Source organism: Octopus bimaculoides, chromosome 1 (assembly GCF_046866305.1).
Source record: "Octopus bimaculoides isolate indiv1 chromosome 1, ASM4686630v1, whole genome shotgun sequence".
NCBI lineage: Eukaryota > Metazoa > Mollusca > Cephalopoda > Octopoda > Octopodidae > Octopus > Octopus bimaculoides.
Genome location: NC_142928.1, coordinates 41574015 through 41600432, shown reverse-complemented (window position 1 = coordinate 41600432; position 26418 = coordinate 41574015). Strand labels below are relative to the sequence as shown.

The 26418-nt window shown below is 32.9% G+C and overlaps 2 protein-coding genes across 6 annotated transcripts in view; one reads left to right on the top strand and one right to left on the bottom strand.

Annotated features, from left to right (window-relative positions):
• LOC106878940 (PX domain-containing protein kinase-like protein) overlaps nt 1-13830 on the top strand; it is a 53496-nt gene extending 39666 nt beyond the window's left edge. The window contains exons 14-15 of one of the 2 annotated variants that reach the window (XM_014928312.3): nt 512-547; nt 12822-13830. In XM_014928312.3, the coding sequence (XP_014783798.1) occupies nt 512-519 (8 nt within the window). In that variant the 3' untranslated portion in view covers nt 520-547; nt 12822-13830. The remainder of the gene's footprint in view (nt 1-511; nt 548-12821) is intronic. The other variant, XM_089350645.1, reaches the window with a different exon arrangement.
• Nucleotides 13831-25992: 12162 nt separating this feature from the next.
• Nucleotides 25993-26418, bottom strand: part of LOC106878934 (CKLF-like MARVEL transmembrane domain-containing protein 7) — a 55244-nt gene continuing 54818 nt past the window's right edge. For all 4 annotated transcript variants that reach the window (XM_014928300.3, XM_014928302.3, XM_014928301.3 and 1 more), the window contains exon 5: nt 25993-26220. In XM_014928300.3, coding sequence (XP_014783786.1) covers nt 26077-26220 — 144 coding nt within the window. In that variant the 3' untranslated portion in view covers nt 25993-26076. The remainder of the gene's footprint in view (nt 26221-26418) is intronic.

Genomic DNA, 26418 nt, shown 5'->3' with positions numbered 1-26418 from the left:
TGATATATATGTTTGTCATATGTAAGCTAAATAACTTTACATATTCAGGCCTAAAGCCTTCATTAAATTGACATTTTAACTGACTGTTCTCAAGCCACTGATGAGTACGATATCAGTACAATCAGCCAGAAAGCCAATTAAACAAAACCTTGATTCAGATAGTTTATCTTGTTTATTTTAAATATGACAAGCATATATCAAACTTTACAGACTTCTTGCAGTGTATTGAGTGGTTATTATGTCTTTATGCCATATAATAGACAAAAGTTATATACATATATGTATGTATGCATGTATGCATGTGTGTATGTCTGTATGTATATAAATATATATATATATATATATATATATACATGTATATATAATCTATGTGTGTGTGTGTGTGTATATATATATATATATATATATATACGTGCACACACACACACACACATTTGTGTGTGTCTGTTAATATTTTGAATATATATTTTGTTTGCTGATATTTGCTAAAAGGTTGTTTCATTTTTAACAGGACCTTAACAGCAGACTCCTTCAACACATTTCATAGGTATACTTCTCTAACTGCATGTCGGTGGCTCAATGTGTGCATGACTAATATGGTGTGATTGTCTAGTAGAAATCCAAGTAACTGCTTTTATAAAAAAATTTTTTCTTCTTGCAGACTTTTACTGTTTTGGCACTATTTAATATAGTTCTTCAATTGCGGCAAAGTCTATAATTTGTTAGATTTTACGTTGTATGTTTGATAAGTACTCCTCATTTTTTTTAATTATTTTTTTTTTTTTTATTGAAGGGAAACTTTTAAAATTTCAAAGAACTTTTCACAGTTATCTCTTTGGCTTAATTATATTAGACTTATAGAAAAATGTATTTGTATTTGTTGTTCAATTATGAACATTTTTAGCTGGATATTTATAAATTTAGGTTTTCTTGGTAGCAAACTGCCTTGTTATAAATCAAATGTTGCAGTCTAATACTGAAGTTTGAAATAGGTTGATAGAAAATGGCTTGCTTTCATAATCTGAAATGGTATGGGTTAGCTGCTTACAGCACATAATTGATTAATACTAAAGACAAATAAGTATCTTCTTTCAGTTCATATAACTTTATTTTAATGATTTGTGGAAAGCATTATTTTAACCCAACTAGTGCATGAGTATATATGGTTTAGAAATGTGAGGTAGAAGAGCTTTTTTGCTGGGATGCAGATTTCTTATATCAGTTTTGATGTAGATAATGAAATTCTTGTGATCACATGGGAAGTTCCAGTATTAGGCTGTATTGAAATTGATTAATATGTCTAGCCTTACAGCACTAGCAACCAAATGATTACAATTTTGAAGGGCATCCAACTGTAAAAAATCATATTAAAAAGTTCAACTTAGCAAAAGTAACTTGTTTAGGAGAATAGTAACTTTGAATAAAGACTAATGCAGGCTAAATAAGCCACTTTAATCTTACTACAGGCAGTCTGTCTTCTGTTAGGAGTACAATGAAATGCACCCAATCCATGCTATAAAGTGGCTGGGGATATGGAGGACATCAAGTCTTAAAAATCATGCCAAAGAGACTGACAGTTAGCAAAACAATGTGAAACTCATTTACCTATGCCAGTATGGAGAAAGAAACAGTTATAAAACCATATTGGTATTGATAATTCTGAATGGCCCTTTTAGCAAGGGAAAGTAGTAAGCATACTTTGTTGTTCCTCTAAGATAGCAGAGTTCAGTCCCACTTGCCCAATAATTTACTTGGGATGTCTTGGTGCAAACCTAGTTTAATCATTGGGAGAGAACTGAAGGATTAACATATCAAACACTATAAATAAACGTGTGAAAAAACTGAGTGATGAAATGCATTGGTAGGAAATAAACAGTAAAGTTAATGTATTTGGATAAGATTGTATTCTGTAGGGAGAAGAGAAATCCAATGTTTGGCTCTAGAAAATGACTATAGCAGGATTTGAAGTCTTGATTTGGGGAATCAGTAATCCTGCATCTAAATTATACATTTTTTTGTTAACCACTGTTAAAATCAATAAAGCTAGCATCAGATAATTTATCAGGTCCTCCATCTTTGCTTCCAACCTGATGTTCCTTAGTCACTGATGTCTCTACAGTTGGTTCATATCATCATCCAGTATTTAGTTAGGTCTCATTAAGTTCTGAATTCAAACCCCCACTGGTCAACTCTGCTTTTCATCTTTCTAGTATTGATAAAATAATTACAAGTCCTGAGGTTGATCTAATTGATTGTATTATCCCTTCAAATTTCTGGGCATTTGCCTATGTTAGAAATCATTATTATAGTCATCAATATTGTTACCACATCGTCTTTACATTCTAAGGTTGACTTGATCTTTCATCCTTTCAGGGTCTCTAAAATAAGTACCGGTAAAATACTAGGGTCAATAAAATTGACTAACCCGCTACCCCCAAATTTCAAGCCTAGTGCCTATAGTGGTAAGAATTATTATGGTCAACATTAGTAATCTCTTTTCATTGCTGTTGCCATTACCTGTTATCATTACCATACTATTTCATTTAGTCTTACATTATTTGAAGCCAAAACTTTTCTGTTACTAATTGCTACAGCTATGAAAAAGTCTAATAAATGACTTCATTCTTCCAGACCAGAACCCAAGCTCTCAACCCATTCTTTGAGTGTTCTAATATGTTTTCATATCTACCAATCTATCTCTTCTAGTGTGTTATCTTCTTCATGGTTAATCTGATTATACATAAGATTTGATATTTAAAAATAATTGTAATTGGTTTTTATTATTAACCTCATAATTTGAGATCAACATTGCTTTAATATTTACATTTACACTTTGTTTCAAATAATTTGATTTATCATCATTATCAAGTGTTTTATTTCTGGTTATGTACATAGTACTAGGCTAGATTCAAACTGGGAACCTTTATTTCACTGTCCAAGTTGATAAAAACATTATTGTCCTTTGGTTAGAAATAAACTTCCTATTTTGAATTTAGTTTGGTACTATGTACACATCCAGGAATGAGATATCTGATGATGACCAGACATCAAACTGATTGAAATGTGTGTAGATGTAAATGTTAAACATTTTTCATCTCCAAAGCTGAAGTTAACAATTTGAAAAATTACCATTTTATTAACAACTTCCTTCAGATATTTAGCCAGTCTATTCTACCTACTATGTATCTTTCTAGCATGGGCATTATGTTGGCTATTTGGTAATCTCAGATGTGTGCTATCTACACCTACTCTTCACCCCTTGGCCTTATCATTTTATCACTCTATACTAAAACTTGCTGATTGTTGTTCATCTCTGCAATTCCAGCCTGAATCCCCAATATTTACCCCCCACCCCCACCCCCACAAATTTTTCCTGTAATGGATGATTTAACTCTTTGTTTCACTACCACTCCTTATTCTGTATGGCTGCACCATTTAAAATATTCTATAAATCTACAAAGAAGTTTCAAGTTACTTTTCTATGGTCACTTACAGTATTTTAAGCTTTGAACAATATTTTTGTATATCCTCCTTAGCTGTATGCAACTGAACATTTTAGACTTTAAACTTTAGCCTTTTAATGATTTTACTGAACAGTGATTCTATGGTAACTTTGCTGCTTCAAAATTCATCCAGGTTAGCAGAGCGTTTAATATTAAAGTTGATATCTTTGGGATTAGAAATGGGTAGGTATAAATCTAATGGCAAGGAGAGAGTGTTCTTGAGTAATGCAATTTTTATCAGGAAAATTTATTTGTAGTTTTCAATGTGGAGAGACATGATGGTGAGATATGATGTATATAGCAAGGAAGATAAATGTGAATGTAGTGTGAAGATTTGAAAAGCAATATGATGCATACAAATTTAGAGCAAACACATTAAAGTAAAAGTTACTAATGGTGCAACAGGAATGAGAGTTTACCAATTGAATGTTATTTTTCTTCTCAATATGTTTTTAAAACATTCATTATTGAAGAGAGACTACCATTGCAGATATGACACAAGCATTATTTTCACTTTTTTTTTTTCATGAGTACAGGAAATTAATGTAGACATATTTCATATGTATGACCCCTCAGTAAATCACAGTATGTTGGAAAGAAACAAAAACATTATTGGTCCTTGGCTGATATTGTTTTCTCTTCACTGTGTAATTATTTCCAGTTGTACTTTTAGGGTCCTTGCTCTGACATGTAAATATTAACTTATCATAACATGTTAATATTAACTTAACTATCATAACATGTTAAGATAAGTTTTTCAGGCAAATAACATCTCTGAATTATTCTCTAGCCAACCAAACTATGATCTTTTGCATTATTGATGAGGTAATAATAAGGCTAAAATATGTGCAGAGTTCACTACCATACTTGCCAAAAGAAATGAAAATATTATCAGTGACAAATATTATATTTTGCCCCCTCATGCCATAATTATTTCTAGTCAAAGTTTTAATGTTCTGTGCATTAAAGAAGTTAGTTTTACTGTGTTAAATATGTTAACACTAACTTCTACAGTAGAGTATTTGTTGTGCGCCTCATGAGTTTTTCAACATATGTGACTATAAAGGAAAAGTTGAGAACTTGCTATAATAGTTTTATAGAAACTGACAGTAATATCACCATGGATGAGTACCATCTATGACATATTGCTAATATTTTGCAATAATTAATGCATCCAATAATATTGGAAAACATGTTCTTGGTAAAATATGTATATATTTATTTATATTATTGTTGAATGATATTTATGTTTATTGTGATATATCTTTTGTCTTATTTATTTATTTATTTATTTGTTATATTATATTGAAATCAACAATATATCTATGAATGTCTACAAAAGTTATTATATTGTTTCATTTTTATCTGAAAGCATCTATTATTTTTTAAATTATTAAATTTGTTGTAGTATGTGGTCAAGAGACAATTCTTGGTTAAATCTCACTGTGAAGCACTATGAACTAATATCTGATACCATAGCCTAAGGTTGACCAATAACAAGTGGAATTTGACTGATAGAAACTGTATGGAAGCCTGTTGTCATCAGCATCATTTTACCCCCAATTTTTCATTATTTCCAGCACCATGTTTCACCATTCATTGCAGTCCTTTATCATCTCCTTTGTGATCTTCAACTTCCTGAGATCAGCTTTCACCCCTTCTTCCTATGGCTTCCTTAGTTCTGTTTCCTCTTATACATAAATTTTCTTTCAGATTATTTGTGCTTCATCATTTGTACACACTAAATTACACATCTAGTGGAGCATTCTCACTGCATTTCTTTCAAACCTTCGCACATCCTCCATATTTGATACCCATGTTTTGCTGCCATGCAGTATCATACTTTGTGCACAAGCATCTTATAATCCACCCATCACTCAAAAAGAAAAAAATTCTTTGTTTATTTCTACTCCAGCTGTTATGCTTTTGGAACACCAACCTCCACTACTAATTTCGTCACCTAGGTAACAGAACCCAACTATCCTAAGGGGCCCTCTGAGCATTGTAAAGAATTTATTTCATTGATGCTCTACTGTTAACTGCTATATGCAAAGCCCTTCTCTTTGTCAACCTGCTTATGATACCACTGCACCTTAGTTTACATTGGGTACACTGTATGAAATTCTTACATACCCTTTTCTGTTTTTGTAGCATGGCTCCTTCACAGATGGCAGTACAATTCTGTTAATTTCTTGCTTTGTCTTTACTGTTTACTTTAAGACCCTTTGATTCTTAAATGGATTTGGCTATGAGGATCAGGCTATCAGCATACTGAAGTTCCCGAGAACAGCTGGTCTTAAACTCCTCTGTTGTGGCCTGGAGAACTATGTGGGAAGTATCTGGAAGGCCCTGCAAGACACACACCTACAGGCTAAATTCCTCAATAATTTCATAGCTAACTCTCACCTAACCTTGGTGACAAGATCTCTACATGGCTCTCATAGACCATTCATCTGCATTTATTTTTCTTAATGTCAACTTGATTACAGATTTTGGAAGCACACCAAAGCATTCTCCAGGTCAACAAATGCTAGGTACATTGACTTGTTCTTTGCTAAGAACTTTTGTAATCATCTCACTAAAAAGACACATCAATGGCACCCTGTTCTGACACAAACTTAAACTATACCTCAGCTCATTTCCTTCCTAATTAATTGTGCTATATTTTTTTTTATTCCTTTCATAATATGGTCCATTAGTTTAATGTTTCTGTAGTTGCTCTTATCTAGAGCTTCTCTTTTGCTCAGAAGCTGTTGATGACATTCAACACTAAGTCATTAAGAACAACCCTTTCCTCTCCCACCTGATTAACTGTGTATATAACCAGTTCACACTCTACTTCACATGATATTTTCAGTATCTTGGTGACTATTGCTGGTGCTATAAATATTTTCTTTGCTTTCATATCTTTAATAGTCATTTTCCCCATTTCACAGTGAATTTCATTTGCTAGTCTCTCTGTTGAGTTCCCTTAGAATAGTCTCTTCTCTCCCAAATATTCTCCACATTCAGCAACCTCTCAGTAGAACAATTTTATTGTTCACAAATTGCAATATAAGATATAGTTTAAAACCTGGTATAACCATTTGCAAATCTCACTCACCTATATGTATGAACAGTGCATGGTTAGAACCCTAACGATTACTTGAGATACTTGGCCTCGCCATCACCGAGAATATCTTCTGGTAAACACAGATCCTCAACATAGCAATGACTACACATGAAAGACAGGGTTTTATTTTCAATACCAGAAAGAAAAAAATTCATCCCCAACAATTGCTAACTTTCTCTACAAAGCTCAAATAAGATCCATGCTGGAGTACTTTTCCTACATCTAAAACAGTGCTACTGCTGCATACATATCCAGGACTGCATCCAAAGAAAGACCATTCAGTTGATTGATATGATGTCTCTCTCAAACACACTCCCAACAGCTGGCCCATAGATATGCTGTCTCCTCTCTCTGTCTTTTCTACTGCTACTATTATAGCATATGCTCTCCAGTGCTGGTTGGTGTTATGCCACCTCCAATCAGGCATTCCTGATTCCCTCTTCTTTTTTCTTATCACCAATATTGTATCCTCCCCCAACTAGTCCCACACTAACCCCTAGTCCTTCCTTCCCATGATGTTAGCTTTCTGGAATATTGTACCCTTTACATGCTTATTTTGCAACCATTTCTATCAGTTTTCACAGAGCAAAGTTTTCACCAGTTGTAGAGGCTCTGTGAAGGCTATGATTATAGCCCCTTCCTCTTGGCTGAACTAATAAAAAATAGAAGTGACATAATAGTCTTATCTAACATTGGAATAGAATAAAAGTTAACAATGTTAAGCATTATCTAATTTCTTTCATTTCTTTGTAGATTTTTATAGCATGTTGGTTTTTTTTTAGTTTTTGATGTCTTTTTTAAATATGTGTTTGTGTTTGAATAAATTTTGAAGTTTTTGTATTTCTAATGTCTGCTTCCTAATCTTAGTGATATGTATGTATGTATATATATATAGGGTGTCTTAAGCACTTCTAACTTCACCCCACAAGATTATAAAATCCGGTGAACTGACTCTAATCTCGATAGACAAATATATGTAAATTATCTCTTGTTAAAATATATTTTGTGATGGAATAGTCATGTATCTCCTCCAAAGCAAGACACCTGTGCTTGTCCCTCTATCATACGTTAGCCCCTCAACACCTGGCATAAAGCCACCTTCCTCTCTCATATATTCCATGCTCCCCAAACTTAGTCATGGGTGCTTTATCCTTTTTTTCTTGAACTTTTTCTGTCTTGCAAGTGCCAGTGGCACAGAAAAAGCACTCAGTACACACTGTAAAGTAGTTAGCATTAGAAAAGGCATCCGGATGTAGAAACCATGCCAAAGATGACATTGGAGCTCAATGCAGCCCTGCAGGTTGCTAGATCCTGTCAAACCATCCCCATGCCAGCATGAAAAATTAATGTCAAATGAAGATGATAATGATGATGATTACAGATCTAAATGAAGGCATCTTACCTACATTCTGGAAAAACAACATGTTATAAGAGTGGGATAATTATGATATTTATTTCAGTATAAACATTTTTAAACTATAGCCAAACCATTCAACTTGGAATACTTATTAAAGATATTATATTAAATAGAGTGGGAGGGTTATTGTTTAAATCAATAGAATATGGTTGAACTATTTCAGCATTAATGTAAACAGAAACAATCCTGGCTTTGTTAAAATATATTATATCAGAAGAATGCTATAGTTTAAGGGTACAGTTATAGAAATATATGTTCAATAGGGTGAGGCTTAAATATTTATTACCAGACAATAATACATCTTTTGCCAAATATTTTGTATATGCATGTATGTTTACAGATGTGCACACACATACACACATTTGTATGCATGTCTGTGTCTAATGTCTACATGTTTTGTCATATGAGTATCTTTGTTACATGACATGGGTAGCCAAATTTATTTAATGTGAGTGCCATATACAATAAATTCCAAATGTCTGGAGAGTTGCAAAACATAAACAAAATTTACAAACCCATTTTTATTGTTACATATTTTGTTACAAAAAATTTATATAGATATTAAAAAATACATGTGTTCAATAATTTTTATTCATCTATGTAGTTCCAGAGTAATTACAAAGGACTCATATTTTCAAAATCTTGACTAGTGTTTGATTTAACTATATTAGTGTATAGTTAATGAACTGAGGAATATCTCGGGAAATATACAAATTTGTATTTCAGTAACATGAATTATGCTGCCTAAAGTAAGGCTTAAAAGGGAAAACATATATTTTTGATTTATTTATTGTCTTAGTAATTATTTACTTGAAACGTGGAGATATTAAAACACAAAGAACTTAGAAAATTAGAAATATTTCAATCATATACCACCTTAAAGAATTGCAGCCTTATCAGATGCTGCTTATGATAGACATTACAATTTTCAGGCTGTTAAAGCCATTATTTACTGCTTAGGAGAGGTCTTGTGGGTCTCTATCCTGGCTGTAAATTGTTGAATACTGTCAAGAGTGTATGAATTAACTGTCTGACTTTTATTTGTAAGGATTGTATAGTGCTTTGACTTGACAAACTTCATTACAGAGTGATTCACAGAAAATTGAAATGAATCACACTCTAGTTTTCTTCACTGTAGGATATTTTATTCCCAGAACTTATTTCCAGACTCAGTTGTAAACTGAAACTTGTGGATCACCTTTAGACCCAGGTCTTCTTGTAATTCCATTAGTTTAATTTCCACTGTGAATGATTCAAGTATTTAACAACCATCATTGTCTAAATCCTCGATCAGATAGTGTTCAAGAAAGACCAAGCAGGGCTTCAACTTTGGCAAGTAATCAATTCTGTCTAGGTAGTTATCTAGAAGTCCTTGTAATTTATTTTTGTAATCTTCCAGTTAGTAGGGTTTTTTTTTTTAAATTTTTATTTCAATATCAAGAAAAGTATTGACTCACTTCTTGAGGTTGAAAAAGTGACTAAAGTTTCTTGACAGTATATCTCATTAAGAATCTTTTATTGTAATCTGAAAACTGGAAACTGAGTAGGATTAGAAACAATCTTACCTTTCCTTTAGAGTGTTAAGTTGAACATTTGTAGCTGATAATCAGGATTTTACTCTCATTCATTTTCCAGAGGAAGATAAGTTTTTCTTTTTTTTCTGTAAGAAAAGTATTAATAGGCTCTAACAAATCCACAAATTTACTCTAGACATTACTAGCTATAAAGACCTCACAGTGCAACAGAAAGAAATCTTACTGGGTTTATTTTCAAGCTACAATTCTTCAATAAAATTTCAGAAATGTTTATAGCTTTTCCTTTTAAGTAAATGAAATTAACAATTTCAAAGACAGAATACATATCTTTAGATTTGAAATATCTAGTTGCCAGTTGTTCATAGTAAATAATGTTGTGACAGGATCACTTTGTATGAGTGTAATGAATCCAATATTTCCCCCATCATTGCATCTCCTCTCTCTGTTGCAACAAAGATGAGTTTATACAGGGGAACAACAGTTTTTGTTAAAACTCTATCAAATGTATATTTAATGTCAACATCATAAATTGTTTCTTTTAATGATACAAAGTCCAACATCTCTTTCAGAGGAAACAATGGACAAATACTGCCAGTTGTGGGTTGTCTTATAAGTCTGTAGATTTGTCAAGAGCTTAACTGAATACAAGGAAACTCTTTAAATAATTTTGTATTTTGTCTGTAACATCAGCACTGATCTGGGAGATACACCTGTTTAGCATGAAATTGGTATCTGTGCTATTAATCAATGAAGATATAATAATGCAACATCTTCAGTTATATTCTTAAATTTATTGTCGGAATATGGGCACTTAGCATGAGCACTATTCACTGACAACAAAACTAACTTCAGTTGTAGTATCAGCTTACTTATTAAACATTATTGATAGTGTCTGTTGGCTGTTTAGTGATGATTTAAGCACAATTTGTTTTTCTCTAATTCTGATTTAGGTAGATCACCAAATGAAATTTTTTTTTATTTGCTTGATAGTGATGGTTCAAGTTATTGGTTTTTGTAATGACAGAGTGACACATGACAAATAAAACATAAAGGTTTACTTTCTTCAATGAGACATGCAAAACTTACCTCCCACTCTGGCTTTAAATTCCTGTTTTCATTATCATGTTATCATTTTTTTAGAATTTGATGACACTATCACAAAGTTTTCAGATACTTGCAAATACAACTTGTATCAGAAATATACCACTAGTTCCACCAACAAGCTCATATGTATTATTTACAGTAAATCGAAGTACTTTTATTGTATTATAACTGTTGATCTTATAAAAGTTATTTCACTGTTTCTTTTATCTTTCTTATAAATCTTTAAGAAATAAGTAGGGGTAAGGTAAGTGATTTGATCTCAGTTTTTCACTTTATTTTTTTCTATAATTTTCTGTTTCTATCTTTCTTTGAAATATCAAACAAAAACAAACAAATTAATAGGTGTAAGTGACTACAAGTATATCATTTGTTGAGGGAGTGTTGGCTAATTTCAGAAACAATATATATAAGTTCTGTAGAAAAAAAAATCTAATTAAAAAATGGTTATTATGTCAAAGAATAATCTTTAGAAACCTCACATTAAAATTTCTTTATGATTTAATAAATTTTTGTTCTTAAGGTTGTATAGAAAACTTTAAATTTCTTAGAATTTAAAGGAAAATGCATTTTTTTCTTTATATCTTGTGTTGACTTCAGAGGTCATTCATTGAATGCTTGAATGAAGATCCTAAATCCAGAAAACTGATAAGATAAGGATTAAACAAGTTAACAGGGTGTCTTTACATATTCTCTTGAACTGCAAGAAATAGTAATCAGATTTTCCTTAAATCACATTCAAAAGAATGACATATGAGATAATGTAGTCCTAAATACTTCTAAACAAAAGACTAAGGGGATGGTCACTGTTGAATTGCTTTTGATCATAGGTCTGCTCAGTCAGAATTGACTTGCGGCCAAATAATAATCTTTGGATTAAACTTCATTTTTTTTTGTTCTGTATTTAAGCTGTAGCTATGTAAACTCATAACAACCATAGTTTTCCTGTGAGGAACAGTGAACTAGATATTATCTTTGACGTAAATGAGGAACAGTGTCACACAGATTAATGGATTATGTGCATATCTGTTATCATACCCAACATATGTTGATGGGAGAAGATTATATAAAAAATTTAAAGCTAAATTTTATGAAGTTGCCTAGGAAAGAGATTGGAAAGTTTCTTGAAAAGAAACTTTGCTGCTCAGATTGTCTTCATACCATTTTCCTTACTTACATGATTTTTATCATCTAATGTATGGCTGTCTGTTTTAGTAGGTCACTACAGTGAACTAATTTACTTTGAAGTTGGTTACTGATCAAATGCTGAGTGAGCTAAATATAGTTCAGTAACATTTGATATCTGTATACCTTGAATTGCTGAACTATGAGCTTCTCTTAATCAGAAGCATATGGTCACTAAGTGTGCTGAAGCTTAGCTGACCTAGGCTATCAGGAACAAAAGTATTCAGAGCAGAAAGAAAGTTGATATAATCTGAAATACAATTCAAATTTCTCAAAATTCAAACATCAGTATTAACTGTTGAAATAATGGCTGGTCAATGCTTTGAGAACCTAATTCCATTCATTTAGTGTCAACAACTTTATATCTAGTTATGATTATAGTAATATTAGCTTGATAAGATCAAACATACTGGTACTTTTATAGAAGTATCAAATAATCATGACCTAGCTGTTATTTGGGTTTTGTTGGGGTTTTGGGGGTATTTGAAAACCATAGAGAGCATTTAGCAAGATTTAAAATAACATTCTGGAATTAAGTTTGGGTGGTTTACCAGAAAAGTAGTTTCATTATCTCACTATTAAATTGGTTTATATAACAATATATTTTGTTTATAGTTAATTCTAAGGTGAAGTTTCCTTAAAGATTTCCAATATTCTTTGTTTTAATATTTGGTTGAAGAAAAGGCAGTGAGCTGGCAGAATCATTAGCACATCAGGCAAAATGTTTAGTGGTATTTTGTCTGTTTTTATGTTCTGAGTTCAAATTCTGCTGAGGTTGCCTTTGGCTTTCATCCTTTCAGGGTTGATAAAATAAGTACCAGTTGAGTACTGGGATCAATGTAATCAACTTACCCCCTCCCCTAAAATTGCTGGCCTTGTGCCAAAATATGAAATCAATATTTAGTTGTAGGTTTTTTTCATGTAATGACATATTTTTGATAAATTTTATTTATTTATTTATTTTGTAGGCAATGGAACAACGTCTGCTGGTGCGCCTGGTACAAAGTTTGCACCGGCTGCACCATCAATACAGTCGCCGCCGCCGCCGCCCCCTCCACCACCACCACCACCACCACTGATGTCATCAACCATGCCAGTTGCTAAAAGCTCTAATGCTGTTGCCACTGCTATGTCTTCACCACCAGCTCCTCCTCCACCTCCTCCACCTGCTGCTTCAAATAAAACTACTACTTCAACTGCAGCACCAGATAACACCCGTACTGCTCTGTTGAATTCCATCTGTGGCTTCAGTAAGGGTGGTTTAAAGAGTGTCAAGGTAAACGATCGGAGCAAGCCAAAGATGTGAGGGGAAAGCTCAGAGGATCAGTGGGAAATTTGGAGGGTAAAAAGAGAGGAAGATTATTGAAATGTTTGCCTCATTTTCCACAATACTGTGACATTCTCCTTGTAAAATATTTTGTCCATTTTAAATTTGATTTGATTTGGGCAGAAATATGTCTGAAGGGATGGTCAAAGATGGGACAACTATGGCAGATAATTGGACATAATTTATCTCTAATTTTTTTTTTTTTTCTCAACCAGTGTTGTATTTATTTACAAAATACTTCAGTAGAAATCCTTTGTATATTGGTAGTTTTTTTTTTTATTGTTCCTTCTGATTGTGGCTGTAGGTATATGTGTAGATGATCATAGGCACTTTGCAAAAAAAAAAATATATATATATATATATATGTTTTCTCCCATTAAATTGAATATCTTACAATCAATTCCAAGGAATTTCGGAATAAATAATTTACATTGACTAACACAGTTACACTTTATGAAAGAATTCTAATGATTTAAAGAACCTTTCTCTTTTAACACAAATGTTATCCAATTACAGAATGCCACAACCTGCTTCTGCAGGAATTCTTCAGTTATAATCTAACAGTTATGTTGCAACAACTACTGTTACTGGTTATGAAGTAAATGAAAAATTTTATCACTAAGTTATTGAAACTCATGATCCCTATATAAGAATGTCTCCTGCTATTTCTATCCCTTCTGTCTTTTTTTTTTTTTTTGGTGTTGCTATCATACAGTGCATATTACAATAATGAAAAAGATTAGATAAGCAAACCTCTAACTAATATTTTCTACTCACTCATTCTTTCTCTAACTTTATTTTATTATTGACCCTATCATGAACATGTCTAATTACTCTGTCTAATGGAAAGTATATTATAAAGCATCTGAATTTCTTATTTAATTGGGCATGTATTACTGAAAAACCGTATTGGTATATATATATATATATATATATATACACATAGGGGAGAATATACAAATAATAACAACAGACGAGGACAGGTGGTGTAAATAACAAAAGTATATATTAGTATGACGCTCGGGAATACGGAAAGTCTTTGACGTTTCGAGCTACGCTCTTCAACAGAAAGAATACGGAGACAAGGAGAAAAACACGGAGAAAAAAAAAAAAAAAAAAACGCTATGTACATGTATGGTATATGCAATGTATGCTTGTGGGTGAAGTTTCTCTTGCAATTCTTTGAATTTTCCTTAAAAAAGAGACTGGTTTCTTACAAAAAATAAATGCTTTATTTCTAATATTTAGATAACAATATGTTGAAGTTAAGAAAATTATATTTTGAATTTACAAAGTGTAATTTCTGAGATTACTACCAAGTAAACCCATGATGATGGAAATAAATGTAATTCTATAATCTAAGTAAAGATGATGTATGTGTTGAAATAGTTGACCATAAATATTCTTTTTTCTTAGAATTTTGAAAGAAGAATTAATAACTGCAACCTTGATAATAGTACATAATTTGTCATTCCTTTCTCAAACAACTATATTAAGCCTGTTATGTTTGCATTTGATGGAAGTTTTGATAGAAGAACCCACCAATATTCCTTGTATTGAAATGTATGTAAGTACTCAACAACAAATATTTTTTTATATTTATACCAAAGCAATCTTTCCTATTGACGTCACTGTATATTGTTTTAGCAATATCATCATACCTGAACCAGAAAGTAGTGTTTGTTAATATATTGGAGCAGTTGTTTGTCATATGCATATTATCAGCCACAGATATGTGACATAACACTTTTGGGGCTTTAAGCATTCACTGTCTCTGTTATTTTACGTATGCTTTCTTGTTATTTCTTGATTTGGGATTGTAAAAGCATAATCTTCAAACATGATCTAATGGCCCCAAGTTAAAAAAAAGGTTACATATCATGTCAAAATTAGCATAATCCTTTCAAGTTTACAGTAAATCTACCTATTCATAACTATTTTTTGGTGTGCAGAGGGTTTCTCCTCCAGGTCTTTGTTGAGAAATAAATCAGTTCTCAGGTTGCATAGAATGTCATTAAGAGCTGAGTATTTTTAGGGAGTTCACACCCAACTTGTAAAATTGTGTTCTCTTCACTTTTGAGCCCTTAGTTAATGTATTTCTTTTTACTATTGCTGTTAAGTAGATAGTAACTTAATAGTACCATATGGTTATCTAGATTGATTGGAAGTCACTCTTCTTTCCTTTTGGGATAGAGCCTGTTGATTTCATTATTTCCCTGGAAGCTTCTAATTAATGTCAGGATCATGCAGGTCTAATATCAATGGAGAAAATTTCCTCTAGTCCACACAAGTATTCTGATTGTTGATACTATAAATTGTACTGCAAATGCATTGTGGGATATTATCTTGTAAGAGAAAACCTCTGATTTACATAGTTTTCAAGTCTGTTGAAATATTCTTATATGTGTATGGACATGTATTTTCATGAATCTGTGAATGATCTGATTTTATTTTTTAAATTTCTCTCCAATTGTAAAAGTGTTGGTTACTAACCTAAAAACAAGGTTCTGTCATTGGAATTTAGACATTTAGATGGTCGTACATGCATACTGTATGTATAAGGATGAATGCCATTGCACATGTACATCTGTATATTTTGGTCTAGTTATGTTTACATATGCATTGTTTGTATGTCTACATATGTGGATATGTATTTGTTACAGGTTTTCACAGTTCAATTAATGGCTTGTAATATTTATTTCCTACTTAACCATGTTCTTTCTGGTTTTGTGAAGTCCATCTTCTCAAAATTGATACTGAGATAGTTACATATTTAAGTGTCCCAATAATTACACATACAACGTTAAAGCTATCATCAAGGTATATTATGTACAGATTCCTCATTAGTTTGTCATATATGTTTTGTTTTTTACAGGCATATCTGGGTAATTAAGAAGCTTGCTTTGCAGCCACATGGTTTCATGCTCATTCCTTGCACAGAATCTTGGGCAAGTGTCTTCTACTATACTCCTGGGCTGACTAATGCCTTACAAGTGAATTTGGTTGACTGAAACGATGCAAAAGCCCATTGTGTGTGTGTGTGTATACATAAATGTTTGTTTGTCCCTCCCCTTGCCCTCAACTCTTGTCAATCGGTGCTTACATCCCCCATAACTTAGCAGTTTCAGCAAAAGAGACTGATAGAATAAGTACCAGACCTAAAAAGTAAATACTGGGTTCAATTCAACTAAACCCATCAAAGCAGTGCCCCAGCATGGCCACAGTCCAATGACTGAAACAAGTTAAATATGAAGAACTTAACGTTGCTGTGCAACTGATTTCCACTGCTGCACTTTTCTCTTGTCTTTCACAAATCATTATATCTGATCTACATTTTACTGAGATTTTCACAGAAACATTCCATGAGTATTCTTTCATGTTATTTATTTCTGTATGTTTGTATGTATGTATGTATGTATGATGCATGCGTATACATGCTTTTTTTTGCCTCTTTGAATTTTTTCCTATAAAGAAGGCGTTAGTTTCTAACTAAAAACAAAGCTCCAACATTGGAATTTAGATGACAAAGCAACTATGGAGTTATATATTGGATTTCAGAAAAAAACCTTGTTCTACTTACAGATTGAATTTGCAGAATACAAGCGAGAGGGTCTCTTTTTTAGTCTGAAAACCTGAGTTTTTCCCACACTATCACTTTGTCAAGCACACCAGTGATTGGTACAAATGTAAACTTATAATTTGGATAGAGAAGTTGTAGGGTTCGAAGCAGTTGACCATAAATATCTTCTTTCTCTTTAATTTTGAATGAAATGTCCACATCTGCTAGGCAACCAACTTCCACAAACTGGACATAGTTTTTTTTGTTGACTGCCCCAAACTGCTAAATTGGGCATTTAGTAAAAGTTTTGATGGGAGTGTTCCATTAATATACCTTACATTGGAATATATGGGTGTTTTCAACATCAGAAATATTTTTATATTTGTTTCAGGAGACTTTTTTCAGATGACAGTGTTTGTTGTATATATGCGTGACTGGCCCTTGTGCCGGTGGCACGTAAAAGTACCCACTACACTCTCAGAGTAGTTGATGTTAAGAAGGGCATCCAGCTGTAGAAACTCTGCCAGATCAGATTGGAGCCTGGTGCAGCCATCCGGTTCACCAGTCCTCAGTCAAATCGTCCAACCCATGCTAGCATGAAAAGCGGACGTTAAACGATGATGATAATGATGATGTATATGTAGTGTGTGTGTGTATTTTTCCCATGATTTATTTAAATTATTCTATGCAGAATTCAAGCCAGTCACTAACAGAGTGTAAGGCTTCTTTGTTTGAGCCAAGGTAATTCCAGGGCTTGTAAATATGAGAGTGCTAGTTTGTTTATACATATATGGGAGTATCTGTGATGTTTTTGTAGACATTTTTATTTGTGCAAATGTAAGTGATAATGTGTTGACTGTTTTCAATAACATTTAAGTTTTTTTAAGCGTTGAATTTAAAACTATCAGTATAACATTGTATTTTTTTATACCACTACTTAGAAACACTAACTGTGGCTGAGACAGATGAGACAGAATAACTCCTGACTTGATGTTTTATCTTAATTAGTTTGGTATTTCACTTATCTGAGTTCAAGTTGTGCTAGGAACTTTGACTTCCATACTTCTTGTGCTGATAAAAAATCAAATACACAATATGTATCAATATTATATTGGGTCAATCCAGTTGACTACATCCTTTCTCTATCAGAATTGGCTTTGTGCCAAATCAGAAGAAATCAATATTAATCTTGTCAGTAAGGCAGTGAGCTGGCAGAATTGTTAGCATGCTGAGCAATGTGCTTAGTGGCATTTCGTCTTTACATTCTGAGTTCAAATTCTGCTGAGGTCAACTTTGCCTTTCATCCTTTCGAGGTCGATAAAATAAGTACCAGTTGAACTCTGGGGTCAATCGAATCAACTTGATCCCTCCCCAAAAATTTCTGGCCTTGTGCCAAAAATTTGAAACCAATATTTCTTTTGTCAGTGGTTTTTACCTGGTGACATTTTTTAAATTAATTTTTTTTTTATTGATGGATACAACTATCAGATTGTTACAATATGCTAATGTTTTAGGTATATTTGACATTCAAGAAGAATTTTGGTATTTAGATATGGTATCTAAAAGTATTAGTGTTCATGTTTGGGTTTCATTACTAAACTGGATAAAAAAATCTAAAGAAATTATCATGTTTGATCATATTTCTGGGAATTCAAAAGTTTGTAAAAAAATTACCTATTAAATTTCTGAAGCTTTTTTTATTTACTTTTGCAGTATAGAGGTGACACATTTCAAGCTCCCTGGGTAGTATTATGTAATATTCACTCTTAAGCTCTTTGTGGGGAAGAATTTTCCTCTTATTTATTTATTTTGCCAAATCTTAACTTCTTAATTACAGTTTAAGCAAGCTGGTTACTTTTTGTTTTTGACATATAAATATGTCCTATTATATATTTCAATAGCTATTATATATTGGAATTCTGACTTATTGATATAACATTACTTTATACTTGAGAATATGAGTTTTCTAATGGTTATTTTGGCTTCTGTTTACGGAGCTGATGAAATTCATGTCTATTATACTGTGATCTAAATCATTAAGGAAAGCTGGTGTATCTTTTCCTTGAATAAATCAAAGGGATAGAATGCCAAATGTCAATATTTCTGTAGGATTTGTGGCTGATTTATATGTTTAAAGAAAAGCAACAAATATCCTCAGTTTTATGGTTCTGTTCAAGTTGTTTAATTTCTTCTAATAATTTAATGAAATTTTATTGATTTGAATAAAGTTTAAATTAAAATGGATTCCTGTTGTTTTTATTAATAAATTGTTTCTTGTAAATTGTAAATAACAGCATCATATCCGTTAATACTGAATTAGATTATTAAATTCATGCCTAACGAATACAACAAAGTTTTATCTTTGAAACTTGCAAATTTTACAATTGTGATAGCTATAAAAGTATGTATAAATGAATCTGAATAAATAATTCAACTCAGTAAGCCAACTACAAAGATAAATCTACCACTGAGGTCAAAGGAATCTTTAATGATCCTACAATAGCAAAAAATATACTGTAGTGATTTGTGGCTTTTTCCAACACAGAGAGCTATCAAAACAGTAAAGCAGACAACCAGTTGTCTCTCACAAGTGAGTATTAACTATTAACTGCTTTCACTCATTGTTTTGGGTGCCTACGTAGTCATGAGTAGATAGAAACACCCTCTTAGTCTCTTCACCCTTGATCCAGTGGAACATTCAGGATATGACAACAGGAGAAAGAAGTGGTGTTGTACCAGCATCCAAGGAGACTGAAGCAATATGAAATGAAATAATTTTCTCAAGAGCACAATGCACAATCCAATCACATTTTATAAGCAATCAATTAGTCTTATCTACTTTCAGTTGAATTTTGTTGAGAATATCTTCAGAAAATTGAGTAATCACCAGTTATTTATTTGCTTCATTTTCACTTTTTTGCTCACTTAAAGCAACTGCATTTTCCTAGTAGTTTTTCATGTCAGCTGGTTTATTGCACGAAAAACAGCTGTAAGAACACATTTGACCACAAATGCACGTAGTTGATTACAGTTAACTAAAGTGAGAGTGATGTCAATTTTTTTAGCCGATTACAAACGTGTGAAAATGCAGAAATGAATACAGTTGTTTGTGGTCTAATATTTAAATCAAATAGTAAGCTTTATTTACATATATCTGTCATTTAAATGTGAAAACGTACAAATGAATTGTTTAGAACTTCAGTCAGTGAATAGGATAGGCAGAAGAAACAGGACAAAAAGATTACAAAAATAGTGATTCTCACTTTGAAACTGACAATTTTGAAAATCTTTCTCATGTATCCATGTTTAAAATTTCAGTGCGATCGGATGAACATTACACTACCTTTATTTCAATACTCGAGTTATAAACACACAGAAAATACATTAGATATATGTGTGTGTATGTGAAAAAACTTATAGTAAATGCACAAACGAACGGAAAATACGCAGAATGGCAAGTTGAAAAACTAAGTAAGTGAACAGAAGACAGATACAGAAGGTCCCCAACTCCTCATCAGTTATTGGCCAGAGGGTCAAAATGCAATTTCAGGCATATCGTCAGTAGTTCAAACATCCGAAAAAGAAGCACATTTTAAAGCATTAGAGCAGTAATATATTTTTTCAAGAAGTTAAAAAAGTTATGGCTGGTCATGGAAGGATCATTGGTTTCACTCCTATAAATCACTTAGCAGTATAGGTGACTTGTCAGACTCAAATGACAGAAGACACATAACCTTTGTAGAACTGAAGGGAGAAAAAGGTAACACTCAGTTGGTTTTGTAAACAAACAATAATTGTCTGTGATGGGGTCATACCCCTTCGAATACCACAACAGCTGGAGCTCATGCATGGGGGATAAATCCAGCCAGCCAGCAGCATGGACAAATATTCTTTTGTTTACAAAACCAACTGACCATTACATAGTTCTTCCTCTAGTTGTAGAGAGGTTATGAGCCTTTGGCCATTTGAATCTGACAGATCACCGATACTGCGAAGTGCTTTATAGGTGTGAAGCCAATGGTCACTCTTTGACCAGCCATAACTTTTAACTTCACTTACTCTCTCTTTCTCTCCTCTCTCTCGCCAGGTAACCATGTACCTATAGCAAGACACCTGTTTCTGTCACACTCTAACCTTTCATCACCTGACAAATGAGCATCTCTTCCAATGCCCCCACCCCTCTCAAAATTTCTTGTCTTGCAAGTTACTTGGTGACCCTGCTGGTGCTGGTGCCACATGTAAAGCATCCAGTCTACACTGTAAAGTGGTTGGCATTTGGAAGGGCATCCAGCTGTAAAAATCATACCAAAACTAACATCGCCTATGCTTGTGCTATGTAAAAAGCAATGAGCCCACTCTACAGAGTGGTTGGTATTAGGAAGGGCACCCAGCCATAAATACTGAATCAGTAGCCTGGGGTAGTCTTCTACCTGGCTGGCTTCTGTCAACCATCCTACCCATGCATGCACAGAAGACGAACGTTAAACGATGACAATGATTGCATAATACATTTGTAAGCAGCATTTTAACCCCTTTGTTCAAAATACACTACCATTATTTACATTTGATGGATATTTGTCCTCATCTTGTTTGTTGGTAACACGTTTCGTCTCCAGCCTTCATCAGGTGTCTTGGGGAAATTTTGAACCTGGATTCTCATTCCTAAAGTATTTTTCGATGTTATTATTGTTATTATTAGTAGTAGTAGTATTAATATTATTCAGGTCACTGCCTGGAATCGAACTCAGATTCTTAGGATTAGTAGCCCATGCTCTTAACTGCTATGCCTACGCCATATGCCCGTGGCATATGGCATAGTGGTTAAGAATGCAGGCTACTAACCCCAAGATTCCGAATTCGATTCCAGGCAGTGACCTGAAAATAATAATAATAATTACATTGAAAGATACCTTAGGAATAAGAACCCAGGTTCGAAATTTCTCAAGACTGATGAAGGCTAGAGGGTATATCAGCCAAAATGTTGTGTTAACAACAAACAAGATGAGGACAAATATCCATCAAATGTAAATAATGTACATAATTCCTCATCTCTTAAATATACAATTGTATTACACTACCTTTATTTCAATTAATTTTGAAAATAGTGAAGAATTTAGTGAACTTTGTCATTATTAAGTTGAGATGAGGCCCAAATGTATATGTATGTCTGTGTTTGTATATGAATATATATATATATGATACACACATGTCTCCCAGCTCCGTCAATAGCATTATTTTTAGCATTTTGTTCATGTGTGCATCGTCATTACCATCAACATCATCATCTCTGTTTTAATGTACTAATGTCCACTTTTCCATGCTTGCATGAGTTAGACAATTCATTGAAGTATATTTTCTATGGCTCTTTCTGTTGCTAATCATCACTTATTCTCAAGCAAGGGGCTATTTCCCCTTCACCAGACATTTTTCCACAGAGGATTGAAAATGAATGCTGCCACTAATATGATAGAGATACTTGTTTTACAATTAATGTGTGATGTCAAGACAAGGAGATACACACACACACACACACACATACATACACACATATATATATATATTGGATCATCCCATAAATAATGCGGTTTTTTCAATTGCATGACCTAAAAGTTGGAGGGGAATGGGATAGAGTATCTGCATCAACTTGCTATAAAAACAGGTAATAGTTTTACTTTGTCCTCATTCTTCGTGAAGAGTGCAATTCGATTTTAACAGTTATTTTTTCAAAGCTATAATGGAAATAACAAAGGAGCATATTTGCCATATTTTGCATTATGAGCCCAGTAAAGGCAACAACACAACAGAAAGTGTGAGAAATATTAATGCAGTGTATGGGGATCAGACAATAAGCATAAGCCAGTGTCAATAGTTTTTCCAGAAATTCTGAGCTGGAAACAACAGCCTAGAAGACAAGCCTCATCCTGGAAGATTCGTAGACCTCAATGAGGATGTCCTGCAAACCTTGCTGGAACAAAATCCCACTGTAAATGTTGAGGAACTAGCAGAGAAGCTTGGATTTGGTCATTCAACAATTCAATGACAGCTGCATGTTATCGGAAAACTCAGCAAATTGGGTCAATGGGTTTCTCACAAAGTTCCCAAGTCTAATCACATGCAGAGAGTGAATGTGTGCTCTTCTTTGCTGTTACATCTCACAAATGAACCCTTTTTGGACCAAATAGTGAGTGGTGACAAGAAATGGGTTCTCTATAAAAATTTCAAGCACTGAAGACAGTGGGTAGGGAAAGGAGAAACATCTGCACCCCAGGCTAAAGAAGGTCTTCACCCATGTAAGGTGTTGTTATCTGGTTGGTGGGATACGAAAGGTTTAGTTCACTTTGAACTTTTAAACCCAAACCAAACAATAACAAAGGAGATCCACTGTGAGCAGTTTAAGTCAGCACTATAAGAAAAATGACCATCTTTGGTTTCAAGACGAAAGGTGTTCTTCCATCAGGATAATGCTCGGCCACATATAACAAGGATGACATTCCAAAGGTTGGAGTAGTTTGAATGGGAAATGATGCCCTACCCACCATGTTCACTGGATAGTGCCCCATCTGATTATCATTTTTACAACAGTTTTCAAAATCATTTGGATGGAGAAAATATGAATTCTGTAAACAAGGTCAGCACAGTACTGGAAAAGTATTTTGGAAGAGGGGCCTTGCAAGTCTACTAGATAGATGGAAGAGCATTGTAGAAAATGAAGGAGGGTATATTTTAGATTAAAAAAGAACTTTGTTTATATTAATTTTGAAAAATAAAAAAAGTATAAAAATACACATTATTTATGGGATGACCCAGTATATATATATATATATATATATATATATATATATATATATATAAACATAATTAAGGGATCAGCAAACATTTGCTTCACCACATACCGAAGTTCAAAAATAGCAGCTAAAAAAGCTGAGACTCCAACAGATAGCATTACTTGTAACTCACAAAGGCAAAAACAAGAAGAAAAGACAATGAAAACTAACCATTCGAAGTTAATCATAGACACGTTTCTGGATTATGAGCGATAATACTTTTAAATAAGTTCTCCACTGATAATGGTGTTTACATACCGAAGGGCTTGGTAAAAATTATTAATTGTTGATTTATTAATAAATTAATAAATTGATAAACCTTTACCCTTTTAATTGTAATATATATATATATATATATATATATATATATATATATATATATATATATATATATGTATATAAAGTGGTTGGTGTTTGGAAGGGCATCCAACTGTAAAAACCATGCCAAACTGACCTTGCCTGTGCTTGTACCACATAAAAAGCAATCAGTGCAATCTGTTGAGTGGTTGGTGTTAAAAAGGGCATCCAGTCATAAAAACTCTACCAAAACAGACACAGAAGCCTGGTGTAGGCTCCTGCCTGGCCAACTCCTGTCAAACAGTCCAACTCATGCCAACATGGAAGGCAGATGTTAAATGATGATATATATATATATATGTTTCTTAGAATGTAAGGAATGGAAAAAGTAAATAAAGACTACATATGTTTCGTATTTAAATAATATTTGTTATATAACTTGTAACATACACAAAGCCCATTTAGCTAATCCTCTGGTTTGATTACTGTCAAGTCGTATACATTATTGTTTTTGTGCTGTGGCTACATTGCTGGATCATTTATTCATCTCCATGTGATGATGTAAACAATTCAAAGGTATTTGGACCTGAGGATTAGCTAAATGGGTTTTGTATGTGTTACAAGTCATGAAACAAATATCATTTAGTTATGAAACATATGTAGTTGTTATTTACCTTTTCTATTTCATACATTCTTGGATTTTTACTTGAATATTTAGCAATTTTACATAGCTGCTAAACTGAGCGTTGTATTGTGACTGTCAGTTTATCGAAATTTCCATTGATTTCAATATGAGATAAAGCGTATAACATACAATGGTTATTATCAAATAGCGTCCACCTTTCACCTTCTATAATAGCTGTGGACTTGCTTGAAGCTTACTAGCCTCCTATACCAGGATCTTTTGGATTGTACTACCCTGTAACTATATGTGTGTGTGTGTGTGTGTGTGTTTGTGAAAGCATAAGGCCTAGTGATTAGCATATTTGACTCATGATCATAATGTCATGGATTCAGGTCTGTCCTTAAACAAGATACTTCATTTCATGCTGTCTAGTATACTCAGCTGCAAATGAGTACCAAGTGAAAACTGGAGCAGCTCTCTCTCTCTCTCTCTCTCTCTCTCCCTCTCTCTCCCTCTCTCCCTCTCTCCCTCTCTCTCTCCCTCTCTCTCTCTCTCTCTCCCTCTCTCCCTCTCTCTCTCCCTCTCTCTCTCTCTCTCCTTTGAACTGTCACATACTGAATACACTATGGAATCAAAGGGTATGAGAATCAATACGGTATGTCTGCCTGCTTCCAACTATAAAGGCACCTAAAAACCTCTAGCAAAAGCATAGTACATGCTACCTAGCCATATTTACCTCTGGGTGATGGCTAGCTCTTATACACATATGCTTATACAAGATATGATTTAGTTGAATAATTAACTTTAAGTATATTAACTCAGTTTCACTTTACGAATTATACGATTGTTCAAATACATATTACATAACTTATAATTATGATTTGTAATATTCATTTTAGTCACATAGTTCTTTATGGAATGGTAGATTCTTCTCAGTCCAACTTGTTATGATACTATCTCTCTTTCAACCTCATGAGAAAAATATTGCTCTGCAATATCAATATTAAAATCCAATTTTGATTAAGCTCACTAAATGAAAAAAAAACACTGGAGAAAGACAAAGTTCTGGAAAGATTTATTTTATATACAAATACAATTTCATTCTGATATACACACTTGCATATTTATATATATATATATATATATATATATATATATGATATACTCATGTATATTATGTAATCTGTATATGTATAAGCATGTATATTATTACATGTGTTGTATATTTACATACACATAGAAACAAATACATTCTTATAACATACACAGGTAAATATCTAAATATATTTGTATATATTTAGCATGTACATGAATATATTGATACATGTATATGTATGTGTATGTATATATAAAAAAACACAGAGAGAGTGATAAATTGATATATATATATATATGTGTGTATGTGTATATATATATATATATATATATATATATATATATATATATATATATATATATATATATATAAATAAATGAATTATATTTATATATAATATAAATGTTGGCATAAAATTATATCAAATGTTTTTTTAAAAATGTATTATATTTATTACAAAAGGAGACAAAAAGGTTGAGATTCAACTGGAGGAACTTATACATTGGGATTACTTGGTGGTTCTGATGTAGTTGGTTGTGGTCTTTCAGCTGAAGAATTTGAGCCACGACTATCTGACCAGTCACGGAATAGAAGAATTGATTCAACACCATATAGGACAGTAGACATAATGGTAAATATCTGGCAAAATAGAAATACATATATGTAAAACATTATTATTAATAATATCACTGTATCAAACAAACTATTGGATGTTGTCACACATTGCTGGTCAGAATGTTGTGACTTCTGAATGATGCCGCACTGCTGGTTAGGCAAGCTGGCTAACATTCCTCCTGAATGAGACGCCAGTAAATGGGTAACCATTTACAGCTGAGT